Raw genomic sequence first — 27,918 nt, 5'->3', positions numbered from 1 at the left:
CGGGACCCGGCGCGATGAGGTAAGTATAGGGGAATCTAATGGGGGGTTGGGAGCCTGTCACCCCGGCACAGGAGGTGACAGGTCCTCCTTAAGGCAGTGTTCAGGCTGTATAGGAGTAATGAATTGGAGAAATCCTGCTTGGTAAAAAAATACAAAGTTTACTAGACAAAGATTTTTGCAAAGTTTTGCATATGAGAATTCAGGACGATAGCTTTGATTTTTGACCAGGGCTACTCTCCCATGCAAAGAATGTCTCTAGAAATTTTACCGAATCAGAGACTTTAGCAGATGCAGACTTCTTTCCTTGAACCGTAAAGTGGAAGGTCCTTGTTAATGCAGGGGACACTGCTGCCCATTCCTGAAATTAAAAATAAGACATTGAAAGCTTCTATATTTTAGCAGCAGGGTGGTATCAACATTCATTAAGGAGTGTGATAAAAGCTCATCCCCCCACCCCCCAACAGGTTATCATCTATCTCCAAGCTGTGACACAGAACCAGAAAGAAAACCTTTTTATGCTGCTTCCCACTGTCAAACAAGAAAAAAAAATGCAATCACTGTGCTTGGTGGATGTTCTCTGTGCCTTTTTACTTTATAGCAAATGCACAAATAGATCAAGTAAAGGAAAAAATATCCCAATTATTACTTTGTTGCTCCTCCTCAGGCTTTTACGACAGATGAAATCCTTTGAGGCCTGGACTTTACTGACCATATACAAGTAACCTGGTTCTAACCTTCTTAAAAGGCAACTGACAGATTAAGGCTATGTTCATACAACGTATGTTTCGCAACAACGGACGTGATTACTACGGAACTTACGTTGTGCTGAGGGCTGAGGGAATCCCAGCTGGAGTGTATACACGGGATCCCTAGCGGCGCCGAAAGTAACTGGCATGGCAGTGTGGTTTAGAGGGAAAAACACTAAAAACATATATATATGCTGAAGTATACTGTGGCTTAAAGCAGCAGGTCCCATTCAGTTTAATTCTGCTGGTGACTACGTTCAGACTGCTTCCTGCTGGTATATTGAAATTTTACAGGCCACAATTGCGCAGCATACCACACTATTAGGTCCAGTTACATTTGAGTATATCAATGGGAAGTGGCATGAACAATCACTTGCCGACTACATTATGGCAATCAAAGTGAGTGGGAAATGTCTTCTGGGGAGGGATATTGACGATGGCTATTATGTACTGCACTAGCCAAACTCACATATGTTTTTTGTATTAGGGGCCCATAGTATAATCATCCCTGGCTTCTCCTGTCTCCTTATTGGTGACTTTTATTTATTACAGCAAGGTTTTATTTATTAAGTCAGGTTTAATTCTTTCACTACTTTTCCCCATATATTTGTGTTTGATTAGCTGCAGAAGAGTAGTGTAAGAGTTAGGCTGCATTCATATGTCCCGTGTTCGCCCCGTCCTGGAGTGTTCCCCTCACAGCATGATGTATTAAAGGGGTATTCCCCCCAAAATTATTTTTGCATTAATACGCACACATCCCCCCACCCCACAACCAACCGCCCCCCCCCCCCATCACCTGTGGCATCCCTCACTCACCCGAGGCATAGCCGCAGCACTCACCCGCGGCACCCCCCCCCCCCGCGGCAAGCTCCGCCCCCTGCGATCGCCCACGGCAAGCTCCGCCTCCCGCGATCGCCCGCGGCAAGCTCCCCCCCCCGCGATCGCCCGCGGCAAGCTCCCCCCCCCAATCGTCCGCGGCTCTGCTTCACCGTCCCCCCCAACTCAGCTCTGCTACGCCGCCCCCCCCCCAACTCAGCTCTGCTACGCCGTCCCCCCCAATTCAGCTCTGCTACGCCGTCACCGCCAACTCAGCTCTGCTACGCCGTCACCGCCAACTCAGCTCTGCTACGCCGTCACCGCCAACTCAGCTCTGCTACGCCGTCACCGCCAACTCAGCTCTGCTACGCCGTCACCGCCAACTCAGCTCTGCTACGCCGTCACCGCCAACTCAGCTCTGCTACGCCGTCACCGCCAACTCAGCTCTGCTACAATGTCACCCCCAACTTAGCTCTGCTACAACGTTACTTCCAACTCAGCTCTGCTACAACGTCTCTTCCAACTCAGCTCTGCTACACCGACACCGCCATCTCATCTCTACTACACCGTCATCATCTCCTTCATTGTCTCAGCTCTGCTACTTCACCATCATCAGGCAGAAGCATTGCATGATGGGAAATGTAGTTTCCTATCTTGGATATAGATTGGCTTTTAGAAAAACTTGTAACTCAGGAACGGCAGCAGCTAGAAAGATGGGAGACGTCTCAAAATACTCAGGGGGACATGGTGAGTAAGGCCAGCTAGGTTTGGGAGCATTTCATTTTTTTAGCTTTTGGGGGGAGTACCCCTTTAATATCAAGCTGGGAATGGGGAAACTGTATAAATCTCTGCGGCACTGTAGTGATAGAGCCACGTGGCTCTGACATTACAGTGGCGCAATCATTCATTTTCCCCGCTCCTGGCAGTTCCCCCGCTGTAATGACAGAGCCACATCATCATCAATAGCAATAAAATGAGTATATTGTTTAGGGCGGCAGTATTGTCGAATCTCTGAAGGGTGGCAGATTTTATGGAGTGGCCATAAATTATACTGTCTGCTGCACACCACTGACTTCATTGGCCCAATGACCTGCAAATGATAGGTGGACACAGACTAGAATGCAAGGAAGTCAGGACTGCAAACACTCTGCAGGTATTGTTATATGTTTCAGACATCACTACCCCTTTATATAGAGCACAAGGTGTAATGGTAGTATGAGCACATGAGTAGTCATAATGCATTGACTCTTGTATATGTCAGGTGCTTTTATTCTTGGCGAAGCAATAAAGATTGAGGAATTCCATATACACTGATGTAATTGGAAACTTTAAAACATTTCAGGTTTCTACCTCAGGTAGCAGAAACCCTACAATTGGCCCTGAGTAGCAGCAGTGGTCATCATCAGTAGCAGCAGTGGTCATCATCAGTAGCAGCAGTGATCATCATCAGTAGCAGCAGTGATCATCATCAGTAGCAGCAGTGGCCATCATCAGTAGCAGCAGTTGTCATCATCAGTAGCAGCAGTGGCCATCATCAGTAGCAGCAGTGGTCATCATCAGTAGCAGCAGTGATCATCATCAGTAGCAGCAGTGGTCATCATCAGTAGCAGCAGTGATCATCATCAGTAGCAGCAGTGATCATCATCAGTAGCAGCAGTGATCATCATCAGTAGCAGCAGTGGTCATCATCAGTAGCAGCAGTGATCATCATCAGTAGCAGCAGTGATCATCATCAGTAGCAGCAGTGATCATCATCAGTAGCAGCAGTGATCATCATCAGTAGCAGCAGTGGCCATCATCAGTAGCAGCAGTGGCCATCATCAGTAGCAGCAGTGGTCATCATCAGTAGCAGCAGTGATCATCATCAGTAGCAGCAGTGATCATCATCAGTAGCAGCAGTGATCATCATCAGTAGCAGCAGTGGTCATCATCAGTAGCAGCAGTGATCATCATCAGTAGCAGCAGTGGTCATCATCAGTAGCAGCAGTGGTCATCATCAGTAGCAGCAGTGGTCATCATCAGTAGCAGCAGTGATCATCATCAGTAGCAGCAGTGATCATCATCAGTAGCAGCAGTGATCATCATCAGTAGCAGCAGTGATCATCATCAGTAGCAGCAGTGGCCATCATCAGTAGCAGCAGTGGCCATCATCAGTAGCAATAGTAGCTGTCATCTATAGCAGCAGTAGCTATCATGAGTAGCAGCTGTGGCTGTCATCAGCTCCCACTGATTAAGGGAACAAGCCAAGTGCTCCCACTGATTTAGACAAAGAAGCCTAGTGTGCCCACTGATTCTGAATTTACACTGGGTTGAGCCACATTTACATTATAAATCTCATAAGTAAATGATGCACTAAACTCCAACCCTCTCCATAACACCGCACCTATATGACCAAAGGCCTGCACCGCCAGGCCATGGAAAATGGTCTTGCCTGAAACAGGTTCCTGGTGGAAAAAAGGTTGGGACCACTGCCCTAGAGGACACAGGTGACATTTTAGTGGCAGCTGGAAGCAGGCAGCTGAAACCAGGAGGAGGGAGGACGCCGGAGGACTACAGGAACCCCAGGACCAGTGAGGCATGCAGTGGGGCAGACAAAACCCAGCACAAGGTAGTGAGCATTGTGGGCAGGAACAGGATGTGGTGTCTTTGAATCACAGTTGTCCTATAGTGGCTATTTGTGGGGGCAAAGCTTCTGTGCCTCATATGATGGCATACATGTACAGCTATACATGGGTAAGGCATAAAGAAAAGGCCGGACGCAACGGAGTTAAGGGAGGCCAGCATGACAGGGGAGCTGGCACGGGAAGGGTTAACTTGTGATCTGGCTGGGAAGAGCGGGAGTTGCTAAGGGGAGGGGTATGGGAGTCAGGGGAGGGTATATAGGTTACTGCCTCTTCCTGGATCTGGTCAGCACATGCGGAGCAGCAGTGAAGAGTGCAGTGCTGTGTGCTGGCCAGACCGCGTGTGAGGAGAGCTGTTCCGACGAGCTGACCTGATGGCTCTCCCCCTGAATGAGATCCTGCGGCAACTGCAGGAAGCGGTGGCCGGAGCGGACGACAGGGCCTGGCTGGACAGTCAGCTACAGGCCATTATGGCGACCCCTCCTGCGGCTCCCTGGGCGGTGAGTTCCCCTACGCTTGCCGCCCCCGGTCCCCCCTCGGGGGCCTCCGCTGTTGCGGGACCTTCCTCCAGCCCCTGGGATGCTTCCCCGCTATGCCTGACCGGTCCGGCCGAATCTCCGCCCCCTCCGCGGCAACGGAGCTCCCGGCGGACTCGGCCTCCCGCCCGCCTCAGCCCCGATTCTCCCCCCAGGACCCGGCGCCGACGCAGGAGCCCCTCCGGGGACCCTCCAGGTCGGGGGACTCACCTCACCTCCCGGGGTCGGGCCTCCCGGCCTGCGAGGAATCCGAGAGCGCGGCCGGGCCTTGCGGAGCAGGAGAGGTCTCCACCCCCTCCTCTGGGTGCTCTCTCCTCCTCCTGTCTGCAGCTGTCTCCCGGGGATGCGGCGGGCTCTTCTGGTGAGGTGCGGGCCAGGGAGCCTGCCAGAAATGCCACCAGCGGGGGAACTTCCGGTAGCGGAGCGCGCCGGTCGCAGTCGGCGGCCGGGCGCGGTGAGTGTGACGTCATTGCCGGCGGCCGCCCCCAGGCTCCTTTGCGGTCCTTGGTGGTCCTGCCTCCCAGCGGCCTCCCTGCGGGTGGGGGGCCACCTGCCCCTGCCTCAGTCTCCTCCTCGGTGGCCTTCCCTTTCGGTGCGGGAGAGGACTCCTTGCTGCCCAGTCTGGACCGGCGTGATCCTCAGCGGCAGTTGGATCCGGATATCCCGGCTGGCGGGCCCACAGCACCCGGGCAGCCTGGTGAGTGTTCAGTACTGATGTCTGTTGGGGGGGGAGGGTCTGGGGTGGCTGGCAGGCTGGGAGTGGGGCAGGGGGTGGGGGGTACTGTGGTGAATTTGGGGGCAGAGTTCCAGGAGTTGCTGGCGGGCCTGCGGCGGCTGGTCTCCGGGGGCGGTGGGGGGTCAGGGGTTGCGCATGAATTAAGTGTCAGCAGCTGCGCGCAAGCGCCGGCGGGGGGGGCGGTCCCGGTTGCAGCGTGGGTGGGTGCGCCTCAGGCCCCTGCGGTTGCGCCGGCGTGTGTGGGGGGAGTGATGGCTGGCGCTGCGGGTGTGGCTGTATCTGTGCAGACGGACAAGGAGAAGGAGGTGGATTGGGTGCGGTTGGATGACAGAGCGCGTGGGGAGGTCTATGTGTGTTTTGAGGGGCCTCTGGGAGCTCACTTGAAGTTAGAGGTTAGGGAAAAAATCTGGCGGGACGAATACGTGGAGATTTTCTCCCTTCTCCCGTTGGACAAATTTAATTTAGACAAGACGAAGCGGTTTGAATTGAAGAAAGAGGAGGAGGAAAAACGCCGGTGGCGTCTGATCCCTCAGACGTTCTCCAATTGGCTCCAGGCATTTGCCATTCTGGCAAGTGTGATTGGAGAGAAGGCGCCCGATAATTGTTCGGGTCTTTTCTGCTACCTGGATTCAATTGGAGAAGCGTATCGGGTGTACGGGGGGCAGGCCTGGCTCCGTTATGACGAGCAGTTTCGTCAGCGGAAAGCGGTGCGGCCAAGTATACGATGGGACCAGAAGGATATTGGTCTGTGGTTGCGGGTCATGGGGCCGGCCCGTCAGGGGCCGCCCTTTCCTGGGGGGGGCGGCTTTGCCGCCCAATCTTCGCAGTTTGGGGGGACCGGGGGTTCGCAGGGGCAGTCGTCCCAGTCCGTGGGAGGGAAGGCCGGTTTGTGCTGGCAGTTTAATGACGGCCAGTGCAAATACGGGTCGGCCTGTAAGTTTAGGCATGTCTGTGGTGCGTGTGGCGGATCTTCCCATGGCTCCGCCCGGTGTTACAGAAAAGGTAAAGGGCGGGGTGCTGGCCATGGGGGTGACTCCGGTGAGGGTGGACGTGATGCGCCCCTTCCTCGACAGATTTCCGGACAGGGCCAAGGCGGCTCTGCTCACTGATGGTTTTACTGACGGCTTTGTCATTCCTTCCCCTTCTCACGCGGTCCCCGCTTCACGGCGAAACTTGAAGTCGGCCTATCAATACGCCTCCGTGGTGTCCCAGAAATTGGCTAAGGAAGTGTCCTTGGGGAGGATGGGTGGCCCCTTTGAGTCTCCCCCGTGGGAGGATTTGGTAGTGTCTCCCTTGGGTGTAGTCCCCAAGAAGGAGCCGAACAAGTTTCGGCTAATTCACCATCTCTCTCACCCGCGCGGGCGGTCGGTGAACGCTGGGATTGATCCCGAACTGTGTTCGGTGGTCTACACCTCGTTCGACTCGGCGGTGGCGTGGGTGAGGGAGTATGGTCCAGGGGCTTTGATGGCGAAGACCGACATCGAGTCGGCTTTTCGTCTTCTCCCCGTGCATCCGGTAAGCATGCGACTGCTGGGCTGCTTTTGGGAGGGCGCCTTCTTCGTGGATAGGTGTCTTCCCATGGGTTGCTCCCTTTCGTGCGCTTATTTTGAGGCGTTCAGTTCCTTCCTCGAGTGGGTGATTCGGGATATGGCTGGTGTGCGGTCGGTCATTCATTATTTGGATGACTTCCTGTTCATAGGTCCCCCCGGGTCTCTCACTTGTGGGAACTTGCTGGGCACCATGGAGTGGGTGGCGGGCCGTTTTGGGGTGCCGCTTGCACGGGACAAGACGGAGGGCCCGTCGTCAGTGCTTGAATTCTTGGGAATCACCATTGATTCCGTGCGGATGGAATGCCGGTTGCCCGCCGACAAGCTGGAGGCTCTGAAGGAAGACATACAACGAGCTCTGGCTTGGCGGAAGGTAACCTTGCGGGACTTGCAGTCCCTGCTTGGCAAGTTGAACTTTGCCTGCCGGATAATGCCCATGGGGAGGGTTTTTTGTCGACGGCTGGCGGGGGCGACGGCGGGGGTGCGGTCTCCTCATCATTTCATCAGGGTGACTAGGGAGCTGCGGGATGACTTGGGGGTTTGGGCGACGTTCTTGGACAAGTATAACGGTCGGTCGCTGTTCATAGCTCCGGTGGTGGACAGTTTTGATTGGGAACTGTTTACGGACGCTGCAGGGGGCGTCGGCTTTGGGGCATACTGTCAGGGCCAGTGGTGTGCGGAGAGGTGGCCCAGCGCATGGAGCGACGGGGGGTTGGTGCGGAACCTTGCCCTCCTGGAACTTTTCCCCATAGTGGTTGCGGTGGAGATTTGGGGAGAGAAGTTCCGGGACAGGAAGGTCCGTTTCCACTGCGACAATATGGCGGTTGTCTCGGCGGTTAACTCGGGGTCGGCGTCTTCGCCCCCGGTGGTGCGCTTGCTGCGTCATCTGGTCCTTTGTTGTTTGTCTCTTAATGCGTGGGTGGTGGCAGTGCACGTACCGGGTGTCGAGAATTCAGTGGCTGACTCTTTGTCTCGTCAGGAGTGGGAGCGGTTCCGGGAGTTGGTGCCGGAGGCGGCAGAAGATGGCATCCCATGCCCCTTGCATCTGTGGCTGCTTGTCTGAGGACGGCGGGGGAACTCGTGAGGAGTTCGCTGGCTGGTAGCACTTGGAGGGCGTATTCGGTGGCATGGGAGGAATGGGTGGCATGGGAGCATGAATGGGGTGGTGTGCAGTCTGATGAGGATCGGGTGTTGGCTGTGCTTGGGTGGCTGGGTACTGTGGCAGCGGCGGGCTGGTCTGTGGCTAAGGTCAATCGTTTTGTGGCGGCTCTGGCCTTTGGCCTTAAGGTGAGGGGGCTCAGGGACGTCACAAAGAATTTCCTAGTGGGCCAGGCCCTGAGGGGTTTTCGGAGGGGGAGGTCACAGCCTGATAGGCGGAGGCCGGTGTCTTTTGCTCTGTTGGAACGGCTGGGTGAGTGTTTGGGTTCGGTGTGTAGTTCGGAGTCGGAAGTGGTTCTGTTTCGTTTGGCTTTCTCTTGGGCATTTTTTGGGGCATTAAGGGTGGGGGAGCTTGTGTCCCCGTCAGTTAGGAAAGCTGGTGGTTTGATGAGGGAGGATGTTTGGCTGGAACAGGACAGGGTGGTTTTTCGGATACGGCGGTCAAAAACCGATCAGCGGGGTAAGGGGCGCGACGTGGTGTTGCAGGCGGTGGGGGGGTCGAGGATGTGCCCGGTGCAGTGTGTTAAGGAGTTGTTTGCATTGGGGGGTGGGGGGAGCGGGCCGGTGTTGCGGCATGGGGATGGGTCGTTCTTATCCCGTTACCAATTTACGGCCGTTTTTAGGAGGTGCTTGGAAGAGTTGGGGTTGGAGGGGAGGTTGTTTGCCCCTCATTCCTTCCGAATAGGGGCGGCTACGGAGGCCGCGAGTTGGGGTTTGAGTGCTGAGGTGGTGCGGCGTATAGGGAGATGGGAGTCCGGTCGGTTTAGATCTTATGTTCGGCCCCAGCTGGTGCAAGTTTAGTGGCGGGGGTGGGTGTTGATCTGTGGTAGGGGTCGTTTTTTCTTTGGTGTTTTTTGTTTGTTCCGAGCTTTGGGCCTGTTTATTTCTCTCTGCTTTGTTTGTGTGTTGCAGGTGGCGGCCCGGCTCTGGTCTGGATCATGGGGCATTCGTACGTCGCGAGGGGTGCACAGCGGGCGGGCATTCGCCCGGAGGGGCGGCAGCTCGGTCTGTCCAGGGCGGCGGCGATTGTGCGGTGGCTGGGAGTTGGGGGTATGGTGTGGAACAAAGTACTGCCGGAGTTTCACCGTTTTGCACGGCTGGACAGGCCCCCGGATATCTTGGTGTTGCATATTGGAGGTAATGACCTGGGGGTCCGCCCATTCCGTGAATTGATTAGGGATGTCCGGTACGATCTCCTGCGCCTCTGGAGGATTTTCCGGGGGTTCGGGTGGTCTGGTCGGACATTGTGCCCAGGAGGACTTGGAAGGTCGCCAGGTCGGTAGTGAAGCTCAATAAGGCTCGGGTGAAAGTCAACAGAGCAGTAGGCGCGTTTGTTGCGCGTAATGGAGGGGTGTTGGTTCGGCACAGGGATTTGGAGGATTGTTCTTGCAACTATTGGCTGGGGGACGGGGTTCATCTGAACGCGGTGGGAACAGATCTGTGGGCGCTTGGCATTCAGGAAGGTGTGGAAAGAGCCCTGTGTTTGTGGGGGAGCTCGCACGTGTGAGGTTTTCCCAAGTGCTCGCGTGGCGGGTTAGGGGGTCCTTGGGGTTGGAAAAATGGAGTATAAGGGGGGGTACACGAGGTGAGGTGCACCCCCATTCCCCCTCATTTTATTAAGGATTATCGGGGGGGCCTTGGAGGAGGCTGGGCTCCTGACTGGGTGGTGTCCCGGGGAGTAATGGTTTGTGGACAATCGGCCAGTGCCTTTGGACTTGTGGTAGGGCTCCTGAGCCTGGGGGAACCGGCTGGGGGTCGGATATGAGGGGTAATAGCCTGATATTTTGTGGCACAGTTATGGGTGGCCGGTTGTAGTTTTAGCCTCAAGGACCTCCTTCCCGTTCTAGGTCATTGTTGCATAATGTTTTTATGTTTTGTACGTTTATTAATAAAATTTGGCTGCTGTGGCCAAAACTTTCCAAAGAACCAGGTCTCTGTCTTCTTTGTGGGAGGGATGGAAGGGGGGTGGTATGTGGGAAGAGGGGAGGGGGTAAGGGTAATGGAGGGATCAGCTTCCCCATGTCAAGAAAAGGCCGGACGCAACGGAGTTAAGGGAGGCCAGCATGACAGGGGAGCTGGCACGGGAAGGGTTAACTTGTGATCTGGCTGGGAAGAGCGGGAGTTGCTAAGGGGAGGGGTATGGGAGTCAGGGGAGGGTATATAGGTTACTGCCTCTTCCTGGATCTGGTCAGCACATGCGGAGCAGCAGTGAAGAGTCCCGCCCTCCCTCCCTTAGTTGGGGATAGCTGGATTGTTCGGGTCGTCGTTGGGTAGTTCGGGGTGGGGGTTGGGTTGTCATTTTGTCATAGCAGCGGCTGGCGGGTTAGGGGGTCCTTGGGGTTGGAAAAATGGAGTATAAGGGGGGGTACACGAGGTGAGGTGCACCCCCATTCCCCCTCATTTTATTAAGGATTATCGGGGGGGCCTTGGAGGAGGCTGGGCTCCTGACTGGGTGGTGTCCCGGGGAGTAATGGTTTGTGGACAATCGGCCAGTGCCTTTGGACTTGTGGTAGGGCTCCTGAGCCTGGGGGAACCGGCTGGGGGTCGGATATGAGGGGTAATAGCCTGATATTTTGTGGCACAGTTATGGGTGGCCGGTTGTAGTTTTAGCCTCAAGGACCTCCTTCCCGTTCTAGGTCATTGTTGCATAATGTTTTTATGTTTTGTACGTTTATTAATAAAATTTGGCTGCTGTGGCCAAAACTTTCCAAAGAACCAGGTCTCTGTCTTCTTTGTGGGAGGGATGGAAGGGGGGTGGTATGTGGGAAGAGGGGAGGGGGTAAGGGTAATGGAGGGATCAGCTTCCCCATGTCAAGAAAATGTCAGCCTTTAACCATCATCCTTAGATTAATATTTAGCTAAAAGTGAAACAGAAAAAAACAAAGGCACCGGCGCCTCGTGTCTTACTGTGGCAGAACCAGTGAAAAGAGAGTGAATGATTGCACTCACCTATGAGCCTCTTGGGCTGTATGCATATCACCCCACCGGGGTAGCTGTAAATCCGTGAGGAGAAGGTGGCAATGGAAGATAGGGACTGCAGCCAGGTGTATCGTAAACGGGGTAGTCCCAGATCCGGGGCCCATAATTTGGTAAATAGAAAAGAAAAAACTTCGATACTTGCAAACAGCGCTGTCCCAAAAAATGTCCAAGGCTACACCAATGTAGTAGAAAAAGGATTCATATTTATTGTGAAAGCACAAGGTTTACGCGTTTCAGGAGTTAAATAATCTCCCTTCATCAGAACAGTGCATCTTGCTGTTCTGATGAAGGGAGATTATTTAACTCCTGAAACGCGTAAACCTTGTGCTTTCACAATAAATATGAATCCTTTTTCTACTACATTGGTGTAGCCTTGGACATTTTTTGGGACAGCGCTGTTTGCAAGTATCGAAGTTTTTTCTTTTCTATTTACTAGATTAATATTTAACACTTTTCAAAAGCTAAACACAAAATGGGCTTTGGGTGAGGTGCACACATGTTTATATATCCATATACAGTATTTGATTGTACTTTATAGTTTGTAGGCATTTGGTATGGTGGGCAGCTGGAAGTGAGGGTGTCTAGGCCTTTGTATGGGTATTTTGCTTTGATGGAATTAAAGGGAACCTGTCACTAAGGACGCGGGCACAGAGCCCGCCCGACCCCCCGATGCAGCCCCGGATACTTACCCTTTCCGACGAGTCCCGTTCCTGGAGCCGGTCCCGGGACAAAGATATCAGCGCCCGAAGCTGTGCGCACGCACCGCTGAGATGAGTCCGACGCCCATAGAGAATGAATGGAGCCGTCATTCTCTATGGGCATTGAACCCATCTCAGCAGCGCACGCGCACGGCTTCGGACGCTGGTATGTTCGTCCCGGGACAGGCTTCAGGAACAGGACTCTTCGGAAAGGGTAAGTATCCAGGGGCTGCACCGGGGGGTCGGGCGGGCTCTGTGCCCGCGTCCTTAGTGACAGGTTCCCTTTAAGCCTTGAATGTATTCTGCCTATGTACTTCAATGCAATAGCCTCTCTGGTTCTGGTCTCTCGATCTGCCCCCTTAAACTTTATACAGAGGCGATCAAAATTAGAGAACACACAATTTCCTAAATGTCAAGGTCATTGCGTAGTCCACTGCAGCTGGAATCGCCTGCTAGTTCAGCACTAAAGAAGGTAAGGATCTTTCTGGTCATACAGGGTCTCGACATTTAGTATTTGGACTGAAAGTCCACTCTGCAGGGACCACTCTACAGACTATACTCACCTTTGCTGAGGAGCATGTTGAGTGGACAGAGGAGAAGCACTCCAGAGTTCCATTTAGTGATGAAAGCAAGTTTCATTTATTTGAGTCTAATGGGAAACATTATTTTTGCGACAATCTGGGGAAAGACTCAATCCTAGCAGAGCAGTGTGAGAGCCTAGTGATGTCCAGTGACCATAGATGTGCTGAAGTCATGCAAAGCAAAGGCCTGTATACTTCCTACTGACGGGTGTAACATTCAGAAATTGAGGAGCAGGACTACTGTAAAACAACATGAAGAGTGTTGGGGGATCACAGATAAGAACCTTGTATTGTTTGGAAGTTGTTTTTTTGTTTTTGTAAACAAGGCTGTCTGGAGTTCCCCTTTAATCTGAGGGAGGAATCTCACAGGTTGAACCTTTTCAGGGAAGAGCCGATCATTGCAAACCTGCACTTTCTACTTAGTCCTCGCTTGACATGGGGAGTGAGAAAATATACCTATGTTAAACCTGCTCCATGCAGGTCACCATCTTGTTCATGTTGTTACTTTCACCTAAGACAGATCTGGGTTGTATACATAGTGATCAAGGCATTATGTGAAGTTGGAGTATAATCCTTTTTCCAAAAGCTGTAATCATTCCAGAAATTTAAAAATTGGCAAGACAAGAGAGGCAAAGCCAAACCAAGAATCTCTTGAAATACTTACAGACTGAGCTTACAGAGTAAATGCAGCGTACCTTTCAGAATATTTTTAGGGTACAAACACACACACCGTATACGCAGCAGATACGCAGCAAATACGCAGCAGATCTGCAGCAGATTTGATGGTGCAGATTTGGTGCTGTGTTCAGTTATTTAGATCTAATCTGCTGCGTATTTGTTGCGTATTTGCTGCATATTTGCTGGGTATCGCAGCAGTAAATATGCTGCATATACGGTGTGTGTGTTTATACCCTTAGGGGGACATGTATCATCGGGCGTACAGGGTTTTTTTCGGCGGAAAGTGCCGATTTGCGCATTATTTTAAAATAAAATATTCGCAAATCGGCACTTTCCGCCGGGGGCAGAACGGAGGGCGCGCAATTCACCATCCGTTCCGCCAAAGGATACGCCGAAAACCTACTCCAGTCCTCAGCTGGCGTAGGTTTTCGGCTATGCGCACCGGAGCGCACAGGATTTATGTAGAGGCAGTCCGCCTCTACATAAATCTCTGTAGCGCCGGAGATGCGGGGCATTTATAAGTCTGGCGTAAAAAAGGCCGAACTTAATAAATGTCCCCCTTAGTGTGCGCGGTCCTCTGCCTACAGCAACATAACCATGAGTAAAATCATCTCAAGTAAACTACATCACAGTTTGCCAAGTTTGTGAGCGTCCTCTACAGAAGAGTCTAACTGGACTGAGTTTATAAATCTCGACCAGCAATACTGAAGCTCTGTAGCGGATCATAATAGGTCAGTTTCAGGCGGTAGCCCGGGGCCCTGAGCTCCTGGGGGGCCCAAGTCCACCCAAACAGACTTATACTTTTAGTGGAGTATTGTCTCCTGGCTACAGTTCTGCCATGATTTACAAAAAAGTTTGCTGCTTTTTTACCTCAGTTTTGCACAAATCAGGGCATCATGACATTATCTGTCCTGTACTATGAACGCCAGGCTAGTGCTGCTATAGTTACAGTGGGGTGGGGGGCCCAGGCCTGGTGAACAGCCCGGGGCCTATGGTAAATTTAATCCCCCCCTGCAGAAGCTGCATACATTACTACAAGAAAAACTAAAGTGCATATAGTGCTTTATTAAGTTTATTAAGAAACTTCAAAAAACTGCTTAACCTCAATGACTTCTGATGTGCCTTTTTAAGGCACAGCTATGTGGTGGGTAACAACTGTATGTTACAGCTTAAGGCTATGTTCACACTATGTAAGTTCCACAGAAATCACGGCCATTGTTACAACGGCTACTTACGTAGTGCTGGGGGAATCACAACAGCTGTGATTTCTGTGGTACTTACTTAAAGGGTTACTCCAGCCGGGGGGGGGGGGCACTTTTGTGCTGGGACCGAGGAGGTGACCGAGGGAAAAGACGTCCACTCACCTCCCCGGTTCCAGCGGCGGGTCCCGCATCGCGGCGCTCCGGTACCTGGTTCCCGTCCGCTTCCGGGTGTCTGACACGGGCCCCAGACGTGACGTCTCAGGTCCGCTTAGCCACTCAGTGAAGGAGGCGGGATCCGTTTTAAGTCCGCTTAGATCCCGCCTCCTTCACTGAGTGGCTGAGCGAACCTGAGAAGTCACGTCTTGGGCCCGCGTCAGACACCCGGAAGCGGACAGGAACCAGGCACCGGTCCCAGCACAAAAGTGCCCCCCCACTGGAGTACCCCTTTAAGGCTGGGGGAATCCCAGCCAGAGTGTATACACATAGTGTACACTCTGGCCGGGATCCCTACTGGTGCCGTAGAAAACTGACATGTCAGTGTGAACAATGAAGCATGCGCCTCCGGTCGCATGCACCATTGTGTGCTGTGGGGAGTTCTGATGCGGGTGCGCATTGATGTGCCAGCATCAGAACTCAGTGACGCTAAAGATCATCCAGCCGGTACTGCAGTACTGGCCGGGATGATCTTTTTTGAGACCAGAAAAAACTACTGAACTGACAGGACATTAGGGTCCACTTGACAGCTGCACAACACACTCGCTATGACAGCAAGAGGCCCTTACAGGCCCCCATACCAATCATAGTGCCACTGCTGATTAAAGGGAATCTGTTACTAGATTTATGCTGTTTTCAATGAGGGCAACATAGACTAGTTTCAGAAATGCTGACCAGATGGGTGTATTACTTACATCATTCTGTTCAGCGATTCCTCTAATATGCAGGAGAATGGGATTCTTGACACATTCCACCCTCCAGCTGCTGATTGACAAGTGACTGTATACACAGCATGGATAAATAACTGCCAATCAGCAGTTGGTGGGTGGAGTTTTCTGCTTCTCGTGAATAATGAGGACTACTGGGCAGCTTCTCTATCACTAATTTATGCTACCCTTAGATAAGACTAATAAACCTACTGACAGAGTCTCTTTGAGTCTGCCTGAGGTAGACCAGATGAGCAATAATCTCCAGGCAAGAAGTGTAAAAATAAGAAAGAAAAATCTTAAAGGTAGTAAACCTAATGATGCTGGCTTTACACGTTCAAATCTCTGAAAAGCGCCAATAAAAACACCATGGCATTTTTCCCCCCAAAAAAATGCCAGTGGACAGATGGTAGCTGGAAGTCAATGGAAGTTTATGATTTGCCTTACACATGTTTTTTTTTATGTGCCAGTTCCAAAATGCTGCATGCTGAGGGTGTGGCTTCTTTTTTTTTTACTGTACTGGTCATCGCAAAAATTGTTTTTTTTCCCCTGGCTTTTTTGTACCTTTTTGGTTTGCCAATTATGTCATGTTATGTTTCTTTTTAGCATACACAAAAACATGGTTGACCAAGTAACCATTTACAGTTAAACGGACTGCAAAAACACAGTGTGAAACTAGCCTAAGATATAAGTCTTAGTTTGCCAAAAATCTCTAATGGAAAATACCTAAGGCTGGTAAGACTTACATTATAGGAAATTAAAAAAGATTGAAATGTATCTGTTTTTGTTTTGTTTTTCGAACGTTAAAACTAAACATTTAAAAATGCATCTGTTAAACGAAAAGCAAAAACGCAGTGTGAGCCCACCTTTGAAGAAGATGTACCATCAGGTACACTCTCTTTAAAATGACACGTGAATCGAACAGCGCCGGCAAGGGGAAGTCAGTGCAGCGGTCCTTTATTTGAACCGTGGCTAGGTTCCCGCGTACGGCGCCGTTCTATTCATGGTTACATGGCTGGGGGTAAAGCACTGGATGTGGGCCGGCCCACTCCCAGTGGGAGGAAACCCCTGCCACTCCATGATGCGGCTCCATTGTAATGTGAAATATAAATGATATATATCTATTTCAACAATTGTAACTTTACATTCTTTACTATATAAGAAGTCATTGCCTCACTTTCGAATAGACACTTTTCATAAAGTGTTAAAGTGATAGTCCGACATAAGGTTAAAAAAAAATAAACCTGCTTCAGAAGCGTATAGCATTCCTTACCTGTTTAATCCAGTTCTGAAACTACCCAAAATCCATTTGTTTTTGGGGTCTTAGTTTTGTATTCCAGAATGCACTGCTTTCCATCAGCCCTCCATCACAGCCCTCTTACCCTGCCTACTCCCCTCTCCCAGCACTCCTGCCAGTTATGTTCCTTAAACTGTTGTAGAACATCTAATTTTACTGCATACTATGGTTCAGTGAAGTAGCAGCACCTGCTTCTTTCACTCCTTGTCTGCCCGGTTGTAGGCTGGAGGGGCTGGTCAGAGATGGTGAATTACTAAGAGGGGTGGGAGACAAGATCCTGCAAAATCTCTAGTGAAATTGGAGGATGATGCGTTGTGATTAGAGAGGGAGGAGCTGAGGTTGATATATTTTGTAGGTCTTCTATTTTCCATTTCCTGTTACGGGTGAAGTATGGAAAAGCCGCTAAAGTGAGTACTACTAGTCATTACACTATATTAGAAAGTTATAAATTAAAATTTTGAGACCAGGGTATTTCTTTTAATGTTGTTTCACAGAATTCTAGTGTCCAGAAGTTTCTGCACTTTGCATCACTCAAACAGGGGACCATTTGGTTAGATGCACCACCCTGCCACGTGACATAAAACATTACTACTCCCAAATATCCTGCAGCACAACACTCATCATCCTTGTGGGTACCACAAAATCAACAGCAGAAAGCACAATTTGATACAGATTTTCCATTGTGGATTTGGCTGTACCATAAGGGTAGGGCAACACAGTGCAGAATTTCTGCACTAAATCTTCAATTCCTGCATACATATGTGGAATATACAAATGTCAAAAATATTGTATTTAAAAATTTGTAGTTAATTTTCCAACCTAAAAAACAGAACAGACCAGAGGATTTTTTGCAAATCCGCAGTGTATCCAAAATGTAAATAGATTGAATAAGATTTTTTCAATTTCATCCTCTTTGCTCCTACTGTAAATGCAAATATAATCATAATAATAAAAATAATAATTGTAAATATCAAATGAGACATGAGGAGTGAGGGCCCCGCTCGCAAGCTTACAATCTATAAGCAAAGGATTGGAAATAGAAGGCAGAAGGGGCTCAAGTGCTTCATTGCTACAATGGTCTCTCCATATTAGTAAATAGGTTAATACAGGTAAATGTGGGTGAACCAGTCACCAACAGGTCATGTGCAAGTCTAGATGCTTGGAGTGGTTGATGTGGTTATTTGATGCAGGTAAGGGTGGGTGAACCAGCCACCAACAGGTGATGTACAGGTCTAAGTGCTTGGAGCGTATAAGGGGGTGGGATGACCTGCTTAAAAAGATGAATTTTGAAAGCACGTTTGAGGCTTAGGGTATTAGGGCTGTATTAGATTGCCCAATCACTATAGCAAATGATTGCTAATCTGTTAGTTTGACACTCATTTACTGAACCTCTTATGCTGCACGATTATTGTGCAGCAAGGGCTGCATGGACATTGTTAGTGATGTCCGTGCAGACCTTGCTTTAAAAACTAACCTGTACTTCATCTCTCTACGCTCCACAGTGTTCTTTTCACTTCTGCCAGCTGTCTACAGCTTCCGGTGGACCTTCAGAGCCGGTCTCTGAAGTGACAGGCCACTCAGCCAATCGGTGGCTGGGATGGGACCTCCGTGGCTAGTGATTGGCTGAGTGGCCTGTCACTTCAGAATGAATCAGAGACCATAAGAGTTTTAGCTGATTCAACAGTAAGGAAGGGGTGGATTTTAGAGACGTTTGTAAGATGCAGGCGAAAGAATGTAAAAGATATTGAATGTGGGAAGTGAAAGACATATCAGAGTCAAACATACCCCAAGGTAGTGAGCTTGCTGTCTAGGGGTTATAGTTGTACCAGTATCACTGACTGATCAATTCATAAAATTACATTACATGTGGAAAAAGAACATATCACTGTGGTATGTAAAAATAAAATAAATATACTTTATTGGATATAAATCAAAAGAAGACAGGTCCAGAGGAATAACCAAACAACGCAAGACAGGGATATCGAGTGTGTGGTCACTCGTTGATCTGCAACCGAGCATGAAGACCGTGTGGTCCAAGGTGAACAATGTTTATAAGACACACAATGGCTAAACTGCTTGAGATCAATAGGCTCTGCATTGTTGTGATTACCAATGCAGCTGAAGATAATACAATAAAACTATTAAATCCTTTTTTTACAAAAAAAGTTATATTTGCAGAAGAGCATAGATAGTAGCCACAACAAAATACAGCAAAATGTAACTTGCTTGTCAGCACCATCCACTGTAGCACATCTTGAACAGTAGAAATGGATGAGAAAACCAGTGAAGGACTAATACTCAAGTGACTTGGGCATTTTAGAATTTTTTTTATTGAGTCACAAAAAAAAACATACAACATGAAAACAAATCATTACAATCTGCAGGCATCATGTCATAGAGCAGCAGTAAGGGGTATATTGCTGTTTTGTTTTGTGGGAAAAATTCCAGGATAACGTGTCATTTACCCATGTAAATCTCTGCCTAAAGTCAGTTCCACATAACCATAATACAGGTGCATTTTGTGGGGTCAGTTTGGGTCATCACCTGCTGGGTTGGGACTTGTAGCCTTAATAAGGACACAAAAATAGTTTTGATTGTGCTGGAAGCAGTGGATCAGTGTGAATGTGCGTCCATGTCTATTTTTCTTTTCATAGAATTATTTATATATTGTCCCTTCATTTAAGCCCTGTTTTGTTGACGTGTCCTCAGCACTCCTCCTACCCCCAGGTGTTTTAGCAATAGTCTGTATAAGGGCTTGATCACACATCCCGTAAATTACCGGCCCTATGGACAGGGAAGCCCTGTAATGGAATGTGCCCCCCCCATCATGTAACAATATTATGCGGGGATCAGGGAAACTCTTTGAATCTCTATGGCAATGTATTGCGGGATGTGTGAATAAGTCCTGAGGGTCCGTACCTTGCTCTCTCAGTCTGCTGGCAGGGAGCATGAGGTGAGCTAATCAGACTGTTCACACTGGTGAGGTGCTGTGCAAAAGCCACTGTTGCTGTGATTTGGTGTCTGTGATGTCACCCAGAAGTTGCAGCTTTGCTTGGCAGCAGTGGTGTTGCTGCCCCCCTGGATTCGCCCCCTTTATGGGTGCTATGGCTTTTTTGGTTTATTTTGGCCATGCATAGCAACGCCACTTAATTCCTTTCTGGAAGACAGGTCAGAAGAATGCATGCCTCCTGCTCAGTTTTCAGGGGTGCCAATAATGTTGACCACAACAATATATTTTACCCTAGTAGTGGATTCACAGCTTACTACTCAGCACTGCTCTAAGTCTAAGATATTCTCTATGCTTCCTCTGAGGGTTTGCTATACAGAAATATGGCAGCAGGATGTGTGTGGGTGGGTGTGTGTGCAGTGTATGTAACAAATCGTAAAGACTAAGGGGGACATTTATTGAGTCCGGCATTGGTGGGGGGGGTGTTAAGGATAATCTGGTGAAAAAATGCACTTTATAATTTGTACAATGACCAGAAGTAGTGCTACTCCTCATGAACACACACAGATCCTCCTGTAAAATAACAGGTACAGTTTCTGTATTTTCAGTCTTTTTTTTTTCTTAAATCAAGTGAAGATTAAGTAGATAAAAAATGTCAATCTTGTTATGGTGCATTTTCTCTGTTTATGTCCCACTCCCACAAATACTGATGAAAAATACAATCCAATACTGCAGTCTGAATGAGAACCATGGCTTTCATACTAGTGAACCAAAAAGAACCTTATGTTGATTTAATTTAGGTGTGCTTAAATTAGAGATCAGGTTTTGCGGTTGTAATATGGACTGCTGCATTTGAAAGATTGGCTAGTCCTTGTAAACCCAGCCTCAATCATCATGAGACAAAACTGCAAATGTTTTACTGTGATTACTGGCTGCAGTTTTTTCAGGGGAAACATATGTTTACAATATATGTTTCACCTGTGGAAAGAATATATTACTGCATTCTAAAAACATAGCAAGTTATAAAAAGGCTAAGAAGAATAAGAGGTCACCTTCAGGTGACAATGCCAAGTGCACATTGCCCCTCCCCTGTCACAGCCACACATGTAAAGCCATGAAAGTAAAGATTCCGTTACCCTGCTTCTTATCAACAGCCTCTTCCCCAGCGAAGCTGCTGTGCTCAGCGCTGCCATATTAGCTCAGATTATAGGAGACGTCAGGAACAGCCTCACTGCTGTGTTTTCCTTCCAGTTATTTTTTTTTTTTAATCAAACTTTATTGAAATGCTAGAAGGACAGAACTGCGTATCCTAAAATGACCTTTCAGCCAATAGAAACACAGGGAGGAGAGAGAGTGTGCAAACACACTAAGATGTCACTCAGTCAGCTTGCCTGCCCGGCTCTGATTCTCATAGAGGGGTGGGCAAGCAGAGGAGCAAAAACAAATAGTTAGAATGTAACCCCTAGAATGCTGTGAACCCCAATATATAAATGGTAAGTATAAATGAGCATAATCCAAATTGCATATTATTGAAAAAGCACTACCTTATATTATACCATATAAAAAACTATACACATTAAAATGTCACTTTTTTTGCAGAAATCAATAGTACAAAATTTTAAGAAACTTTGTAATTGGGTTTATTAGCCGAAAAATTAATTTTTTATCATGAAAAAGCAGTTTGAAGCTCTCCCCCTGTCTTCATTGTTCTCTATGAAGAGGGGAGGGGTGGAGAGAAATGAGGCACCAAATCAGGACAACAAAGAGTTAATTTACCGTTACATCACCAGGCTCTCTCCTCTGATGTCAGCACTGACCTCTCTGACCTCTGAATACCGTCTTTCACACAGCTCTCACTGTGTAATCCTTTGTTCTCGGTTCTCTGCTGCCGACTAATCTCCCTCCTCCCCTCTCCATAGCACAGACAGGATCCGACTGATGTAAAACAGTTGAGATTTCCTGATTCTGAGCAGTGGATGACAAAAACGAGAGGAGGGGAGACCTGGGGAAAGTCTTTTAAAATGCAGATAATGGCATATTTGCCTAATAAACCCAATTACAAAGTTTCTTAAAATCGTCTGGACTATTGATTTCTGCAAAAAAAAAATTAACAGCAGTGACTCTTTAAGGTGAATATAACATGTAAAACTAAAAACTAAGCTAAGTGACACCAAGTGACACTAGTGCCTGGAGTCCTGCATGTAACAGAAAACACCATGAGTGTTGTGTCAGAGGAGTAAGCCACAGAAAATATGCAGATTTTTAGCGATAATGATCGCATTTAAGCAATAATCGGCTTGTGTAAACACAGTGAACAATCAAGCAACGAGCAACATGTTCTCAAATCGTCGTAGGTCATTCGCTAAAAATTCGCAGGACACTTCTCATCCTATGTATGAGATAGGCTTAAGCGATCTTAAACTATCCCAATAACGAATTTTCCAAACGATAGATCGTTCCATCTAAAGGCTGATCGTTATAAAAAACACATCATTACTTTGAAATCGTTAATCATTTGATTGGTGCGAATTATCGCTCTGTGTAAATGCAGTATTACCTTCTCTGTGCCATATGCCAGCTGTAACCCCTGCTCACCTGATGGGCAGGTGGGACCAGCAAGGTAAGGAGGAGGTGTGGCCTCCTCCTGCGTCTGATTTACTATGGTGCAGCAAGCCGGGGTGCTTATGGAAGAGAGTGAGGGGAATGAGGAGAGGCTGATGGTGGTAGTAGTCTTTCACTGTTTCTCCTGAGTGTCGCGCTGAGCTCCTAAGTGAGGGCTGCAGGGTGAGAGTGTTCTGTACCTGCAGGATGGCTGGATCTTGTTACGGTCACAGGTGGGCTCGAGGGCTTCTGCAGGTAAAGGGGACTCTCTGGCGCTTCCCTGAGTTCTCTCTCTTCTGTGGACTACTGCAGAGGTTCCTGTAGGGAGGCTGCACCTGTGTGTAAGGTGGTCAATGGTGTGGACCTGTAGTTCCCCCGGGGCCAACCCCAAATACTGCTGTCCCGTAGTACGGCCCTTGATGGTGGTGATGTGGTGCAGGTAAACCAGGACAACAGGGAGACTAGGAGGGAGGCAGTATAACAATAACGTCTTTACTGATGGACTTGCAGGTGTTTTACAGTCCTGTGACATACAGCAGTTAACACTGGCGGCCTTGACTGGGTTACTGCGCTTGTGGAGAGTCTGGTGGTGTGTGGAGAGATGATCTGCCTCAGATCCTTGTCTGTCAGTACGTGTGGGACGCTGGTGGGCACTGTGATCCTTTGGACCTCTTCCCCAATGGTGCTTGAGTCTGTCTTTCCCTCCCTGTCAGCTAGGGAGGTTCCTGCTTTAGTTACGGGGCCGGGCCTTAGGGCCCTATTCCACAGTAACGAAAATCGGCCGGATCGGCCCCATTCGGCCCGATTCGGCCGATAATCGTTCGGTGAAATAAAGAGAACGATCAGCCGATGATCGTGTCATCGGCTGATCGTTCATTTAGGGCCAGACCTAAAATCATCGTTCCCCCACCGCGCATCGCTACTGTTGAATAGCGGTGCGCGGCGGGCGACCGACGATTTGACAGCAGCAGCAGCAGCATACATTACCTGTCCAGGCTTCTCGGCGCTGTCTTCATCCCAGGGTCCCTCGAGCTCTATCTTCTGAATAGCCGGTCAGCTGACGGAGCGCTTAGCTAATCACAGGCCGGGACCGCCGCGGCCTGTGATTGGCTGAGTGTGGCCTGTCAGCTGACCGGCCATTGAGAAGATAAAGCGCGCGGGACCCTGGGATGAAGACAGCGCGGAGAAGAAGCCTGGACAGGTAATGTATTACTGCTGCTGCAAGGGCTGCAAGGACATCGGTAACGATGTCCTTGCAGACCTCGCTCAACGATCATCGGGCCGTGGAATAGGCCCAGTAAACGAGCGGCGATCTAGCAGATCGCCGCTTGTTTACATCGTTGATCGGACCCTCCTCGGCCCGTGGAATAGGACCCTTAGGCCACAACTTTCGGGTCCCCAGGGTATCCAGGGGTCCTAATAAATCTTACCCCCCGAATTTCAGGAAGATGGGTGCCGAGGCCTACGTTAACTCTGCTCCCTTAACAGCCAAGTCCATCCACTTGGGTTCCTGATCTGAGGATTCCCACTGACTGTATGTGTGCTGGCCCTTTCCTGAGGGTGCACCTGACAAACTGTCTCTCAAAGTCTCTCTCTATTTTTCTCACCTCCTGCTGTTTTCTTTAGCTGCTCTGTTGGTAATAACCTTTTTCCTTGTTCCCCTCAGCAGCTTTGCTCTGTGGTGATCTCCTGAGGTGATGTTGTTCCCTCAACAGCTACTCACTTGTCTCTGCTAAACACTACAACTGCCAACCTTTTATGGGGAGCCTATTTGCATACCCCACCCACCTTCTAGCAACTTCTAGGCTTACAACACTAGCTAGAGCAGTTCTCACTAAGGACAGTAGGTGTCACTGTTTTGTGTGGTGTGCAGTGTAAAGCATGTAACCCATTCTCTGCCTGCTAGTTACACTGGTAGAGAGAAATACACATAACAGTTTAATATAAGACATATTAACTCCTAGAAAATACAATAATACACTTGTGGACAGGTGCCATCCTCAGCCCAGCCACAGGAATTGCACTCTGGTATACTACAATGGTAGATTACTGCGTCCACTGGCCAGCCAGCACAGGTTCTCCTAAATTTACCACGAAGGAATGCGCCTCTTCCTCTGTCCTCCCACCTTTTCAATGCTTTGAATGGGTGAAAGTTCTGACAGAGTGACATGGGTAAGGCACTGTATTCTTTGCATAGTAAAGGAATCATTTCTCAGGTGTGTACTGGGTTTCCGTTTGGTTTCTTTTCATATAAAAGGGTCTCTAAAGGGTATTAATATTCAGCAAGGGAAAAAGTAGGAGGCAAAACGAGTGATGGACGCCAACAGTGGTCTGTCTAGTTTTATTATATAGCTGTTGTAGGCCTGGTTCACATGACAATTTTGCTATCCTTTTAATGTATACGTTCAATGAAAAAAAAAAAAAGGGTGCAAAAACGGATGCTTTTGTATGCCATCCATTTTCCACTGATTTACATAAAAATTTACAGTTTAAAAAAAAAACAAAAAAAACATTTTGGAACATACACAAAAAGTTTTTCTGTACACTTTCCAAAACGGATACAGTGAGACGGATTGCAAAATCGTGATGTGAACCTAGCCTTAGAAAAAACTGCGGAAAACCCAACCGACCTCGTCAGTGTCATTGGGGTATGTTAGGGTGCGTTTACACAGAAAGATTTATCTGACAGATTTTGGAAGCCAAAGCCAGGAATGGATTTGTAAAGAGGATAGATCCCAGTCTTACCTTTATGACCTGATCCCTGTTTATAGTCTGTTCCTGGTTTTGGCTTCAAAGATCTGTCAGATAAATCTGTCTGTGTAAACGCACCACTAGGCTCCATTCATGTCCGTCGTGCAGCGGATTTGCTGTTGTGTTTGCTGCTGCTAGTCCTGGGTTTATTGATGTTGGCAATATTTAGTGTTTCATCTCTAGCTCCTTTAAATTCAGTCTATTATTTAAGCTTTAAAGCTCTGTTTCTATGTAGTTTGCTGACCTCGAGTGGCCATATGTATTTTTGTCCTCAGAGACATAGTCCATACTCTAGCATTTTCACACTTTCACACTAGCAATGGCTTCTCCTGGGCTGAACAAGCCTACAACTGGGCAGATGGGTTGTTGCTGCACTTTCTGTATTTTTGTCTGTAATTAAGCCACAAGCAGCGTGCAACCTGCAGTGTGAACAGAGGCATAGAGATGTTGCCAATTTTTTCTTTTTTTCTGCTGAATGTGGTGGTGGTGGGGGGGGTGGCTACCTCCTGTTGGCCTGCACTCCACCCATGTCCCAAGGGTGCTATAAAAGTGATCATTTGGATTCTTTCTGCCAAGTTGTAGGCTTATTCAGCCCAGGAGAGGCCAATGCTAGTGTGAAAATGCTAAAATAGGTACCATGTCTTGAGGATGCCTTAACATGGTGACATGGTACACTCTGATCAAATAGTTTGCTAAGATCCTCATTTTACAATAGCTATAAAGCAGGTTTTTGTCATGTGTACACCGGGGGGGGAGTATATACACGGTAAGAATTTGCATTTTTGTCTGTACTTAAGCCACATGCAGCGTGCAACCTGCAGTGTGAACAGAGGCATAGAGGTGCTGCCAATTTTTCCTTTTTTATGTATTTTTGTGATAGTACTTTCATTTCATGGCCTTTTAAACAAAAACTTTATGCTTACTTACCTTCTTTGCCGCTCCCAGTCCAGTGCTTTCCGATCCCACAATCACTGCCGTTTGTTGCTACTTCTGAGGTCTTCACATCAGGACCTGCCAGCTCTGTTACAGTAGTGTCCTGTCTCACTCAGTGACTGGGTGAGTGGGCAGGTCCTGTTAAGAAGACTAATCTTGGAAGTAGCAACAAGCAGTGAGGAGCGAGGGTACTAGAAGGCTCAGAAAGGAGCTGAAACAGGAGCTAGGGGGATTGTTGTGTCATACAATGTTAAAGGGATGTACCCATCCAGGATCACAGGGAAACTTCGAAAACTTTGGCTCAAGGGGGTCATCCCAGGGGACAAAAGCCAACCCATCCCCCCACCCAAAAAAAAAAAAAAAAAAAAAACTTTGGTTTAAGGGGGCCAACATACGGATGTCGGCCAAGTGGAACAGGTGTAATAGGCAGCGGATATGGACCTGCTGTGCTACTACACCAGTCTGGCTTTGGGCCACAATACAGAATACAAGGAATAGCTATACACCACTGCTTAAGAACATAAGGATCCTACAATGCTCAGGCAAGGAGGAACAGGCGCAGCAACCTTAAATAGGTGCAGGTAGAACAGGATTGGTAGAAGAAGAGATAAAGACACGCTGGCCTTTCATTCCCAGCAAGCAGCCAGTCACGCACCCTAGTGAACAGAGGCAGCATTGCAGCGGCAGCTGGAAGAAAGCAGCAGATACCTTGAGGAGCGAGGACGCTAGAGGACACTAGCAGCCTAGCCTCAGGACCAGTGGGAGTGTGGCAGAGGAGCAGAAATGTCCAAGTCCAAGGTGAAGAGCAGCGTGGGCAGGGCCAGTGGTAAGTATCGGGATGCATGGCAGGTGTTACACAGAGAGCTCTATAGGTTAAAAAAAATCTATTACATATCATATAAATAGGATGATCTATTGTGCATCGTGCTTGTGTGGCATATTTCCTTCTTCGTATAAACACACAACCATCAAACCCATCCTCAAAAAAAACATCCCCTGACCAAACCTCTATGCCAACCTCACTTTTCCCCTTTGCCTCAAAACTCCTTAAAGTGTCACTGTCACTGTCACTTTTTTTTACAGAAATCAATAGTCCAGGCGATTTTAAGAAACTTTGTAATTGGGTTTATTATCCGAAAAATGCATTTTTATCATGAAAAAGCAGTTTGAAGCTCTCCCCACTGTCTTCATTGTTCTCCTATGGAGAAAGCTAAAGAAAAGACCAAAACAGGACAACAAAGAGTTAATCTACAAATCCCTCACGGGATATCTCGTGTGACAGTCACCAGTGACCTGTCTGAGCTCGGATTACAGCTGTCACCCAGCTCCGTGCCTGTAATCCTCTGTTATCTGCTTTCTGCTGCCGGCTAACTCCCTCCTTCCTCCTCCCCCCTCCCCTCTCCCTAGAACAGACAGGGTACGTCTCCTGCAACAAGTCACAATTTTCAGATTTTTCAGAGTGGATGAAAAAGAGGAAGGAGGGGGGGGACCTGGGAAAAGGCTTTTTACATGCAGATAATGGCAGATTTGCCTAATAAACCCAATTACAAAGTTTCTTAAAATCACCTGGACTATTGATTTCTGCAAAAAAAAAAAAAAATACGACAGTGACTCTTTAACCCTTTAACCTCTTAAGGACATAGGACGTACCGGTACGTCCTATGTCCTCACTTGCACTTCAAAGCGGGGCCGCGCGGCGGCCCCGCTTTGAAGTGCCGCGATCCCTGGTGCCGCGTGTAGCCCGGGACCGCCGCTATTAGCGGGCACGGTCTGATCGCCGTGCCCGCTAATTAGCTAATCGGAGGCAGCTGTCAAAGTTGACAGCTGCCTCCGATTACCGGAGGCAACGTTTCCCTGGTGTCTAGTGGGGGAGATCGCTCCTCCGGGACCTTGTCCCGGAGGAGCGATCTCCGTTACTGATGCCGGCCGGGGACGCGTCCAAGATGGCGCCGTCCTCGGCTCGGCACTCGTTCGTTTTCGGCTGCAGCAGCCGAAAGCAAACGAGTGCCGATCTCATGGATCTCTGCAGCATATCTATGCTGCAGAGATCTCAATGAGAGATCACAGTGTATATACTAGAAGTCCCCCATGGGGGCTTCTAGTATATGTGTAAAAAAAAAAAAAAAAGTGTTGTTAATAGTAAAAAGCCCCCTCCCCTAATAAAAGTCTGA

At 48.8% G+C, this 27,918-nt stretch overlaps 1 protein-coding gene across 1 annotated transcript in view; it reads right to left on the bottom strand.

Annotated features, from left to right (window-relative positions):
• Nucleotides 1-20,707, bottom strand: part of SDHA (succinate dehydrogenase complex flavoprotein subunit A) — a 53,349-nt gene extending 32,642 nt beyond the window's left edge. Inside the window, exons 1-2 of the mRNA XM_069958270.1 lie at nucleotides 20,599-20,707; nucleotides 269-358 (exon numbers count right to left, since the gene is read on the bottom strand). Of these exons, the coding sequence (XP_069814371.1) occupies nucleotides 269-358; nucleotides 20,599-20,655 (147 nt within the window). The 5' untranslated portion in view covers nucleotides 20,656-20,707. The remainder of the gene's footprint in view (nucleotides 1-268; nucleotides 359-20,598) is intronic.
• Between the last annotated feature and the right edge of the window lie 7,211 nt (nucleotides 20,708-27,918).

The sequence above is a fragment of the Dendropsophus ebraccatus genome, chromosome 2 (genome assembly GCF_027789765.1).
Source record: "Dendropsophus ebraccatus isolate aDenEbr1 chromosome 2, aDenEbr1.pat, whole genome shotgun sequence".
Classification (NCBI taxonomy): domain Eukaryota; kingdom Metazoa; phylum Chordata; class Amphibia; order Anura; family Hylidae; genus Dendropsophus; species Dendropsophus ebraccatus.
This window is presented reverse-complemented; position numbering and strand designations above follow the sequence as displayed.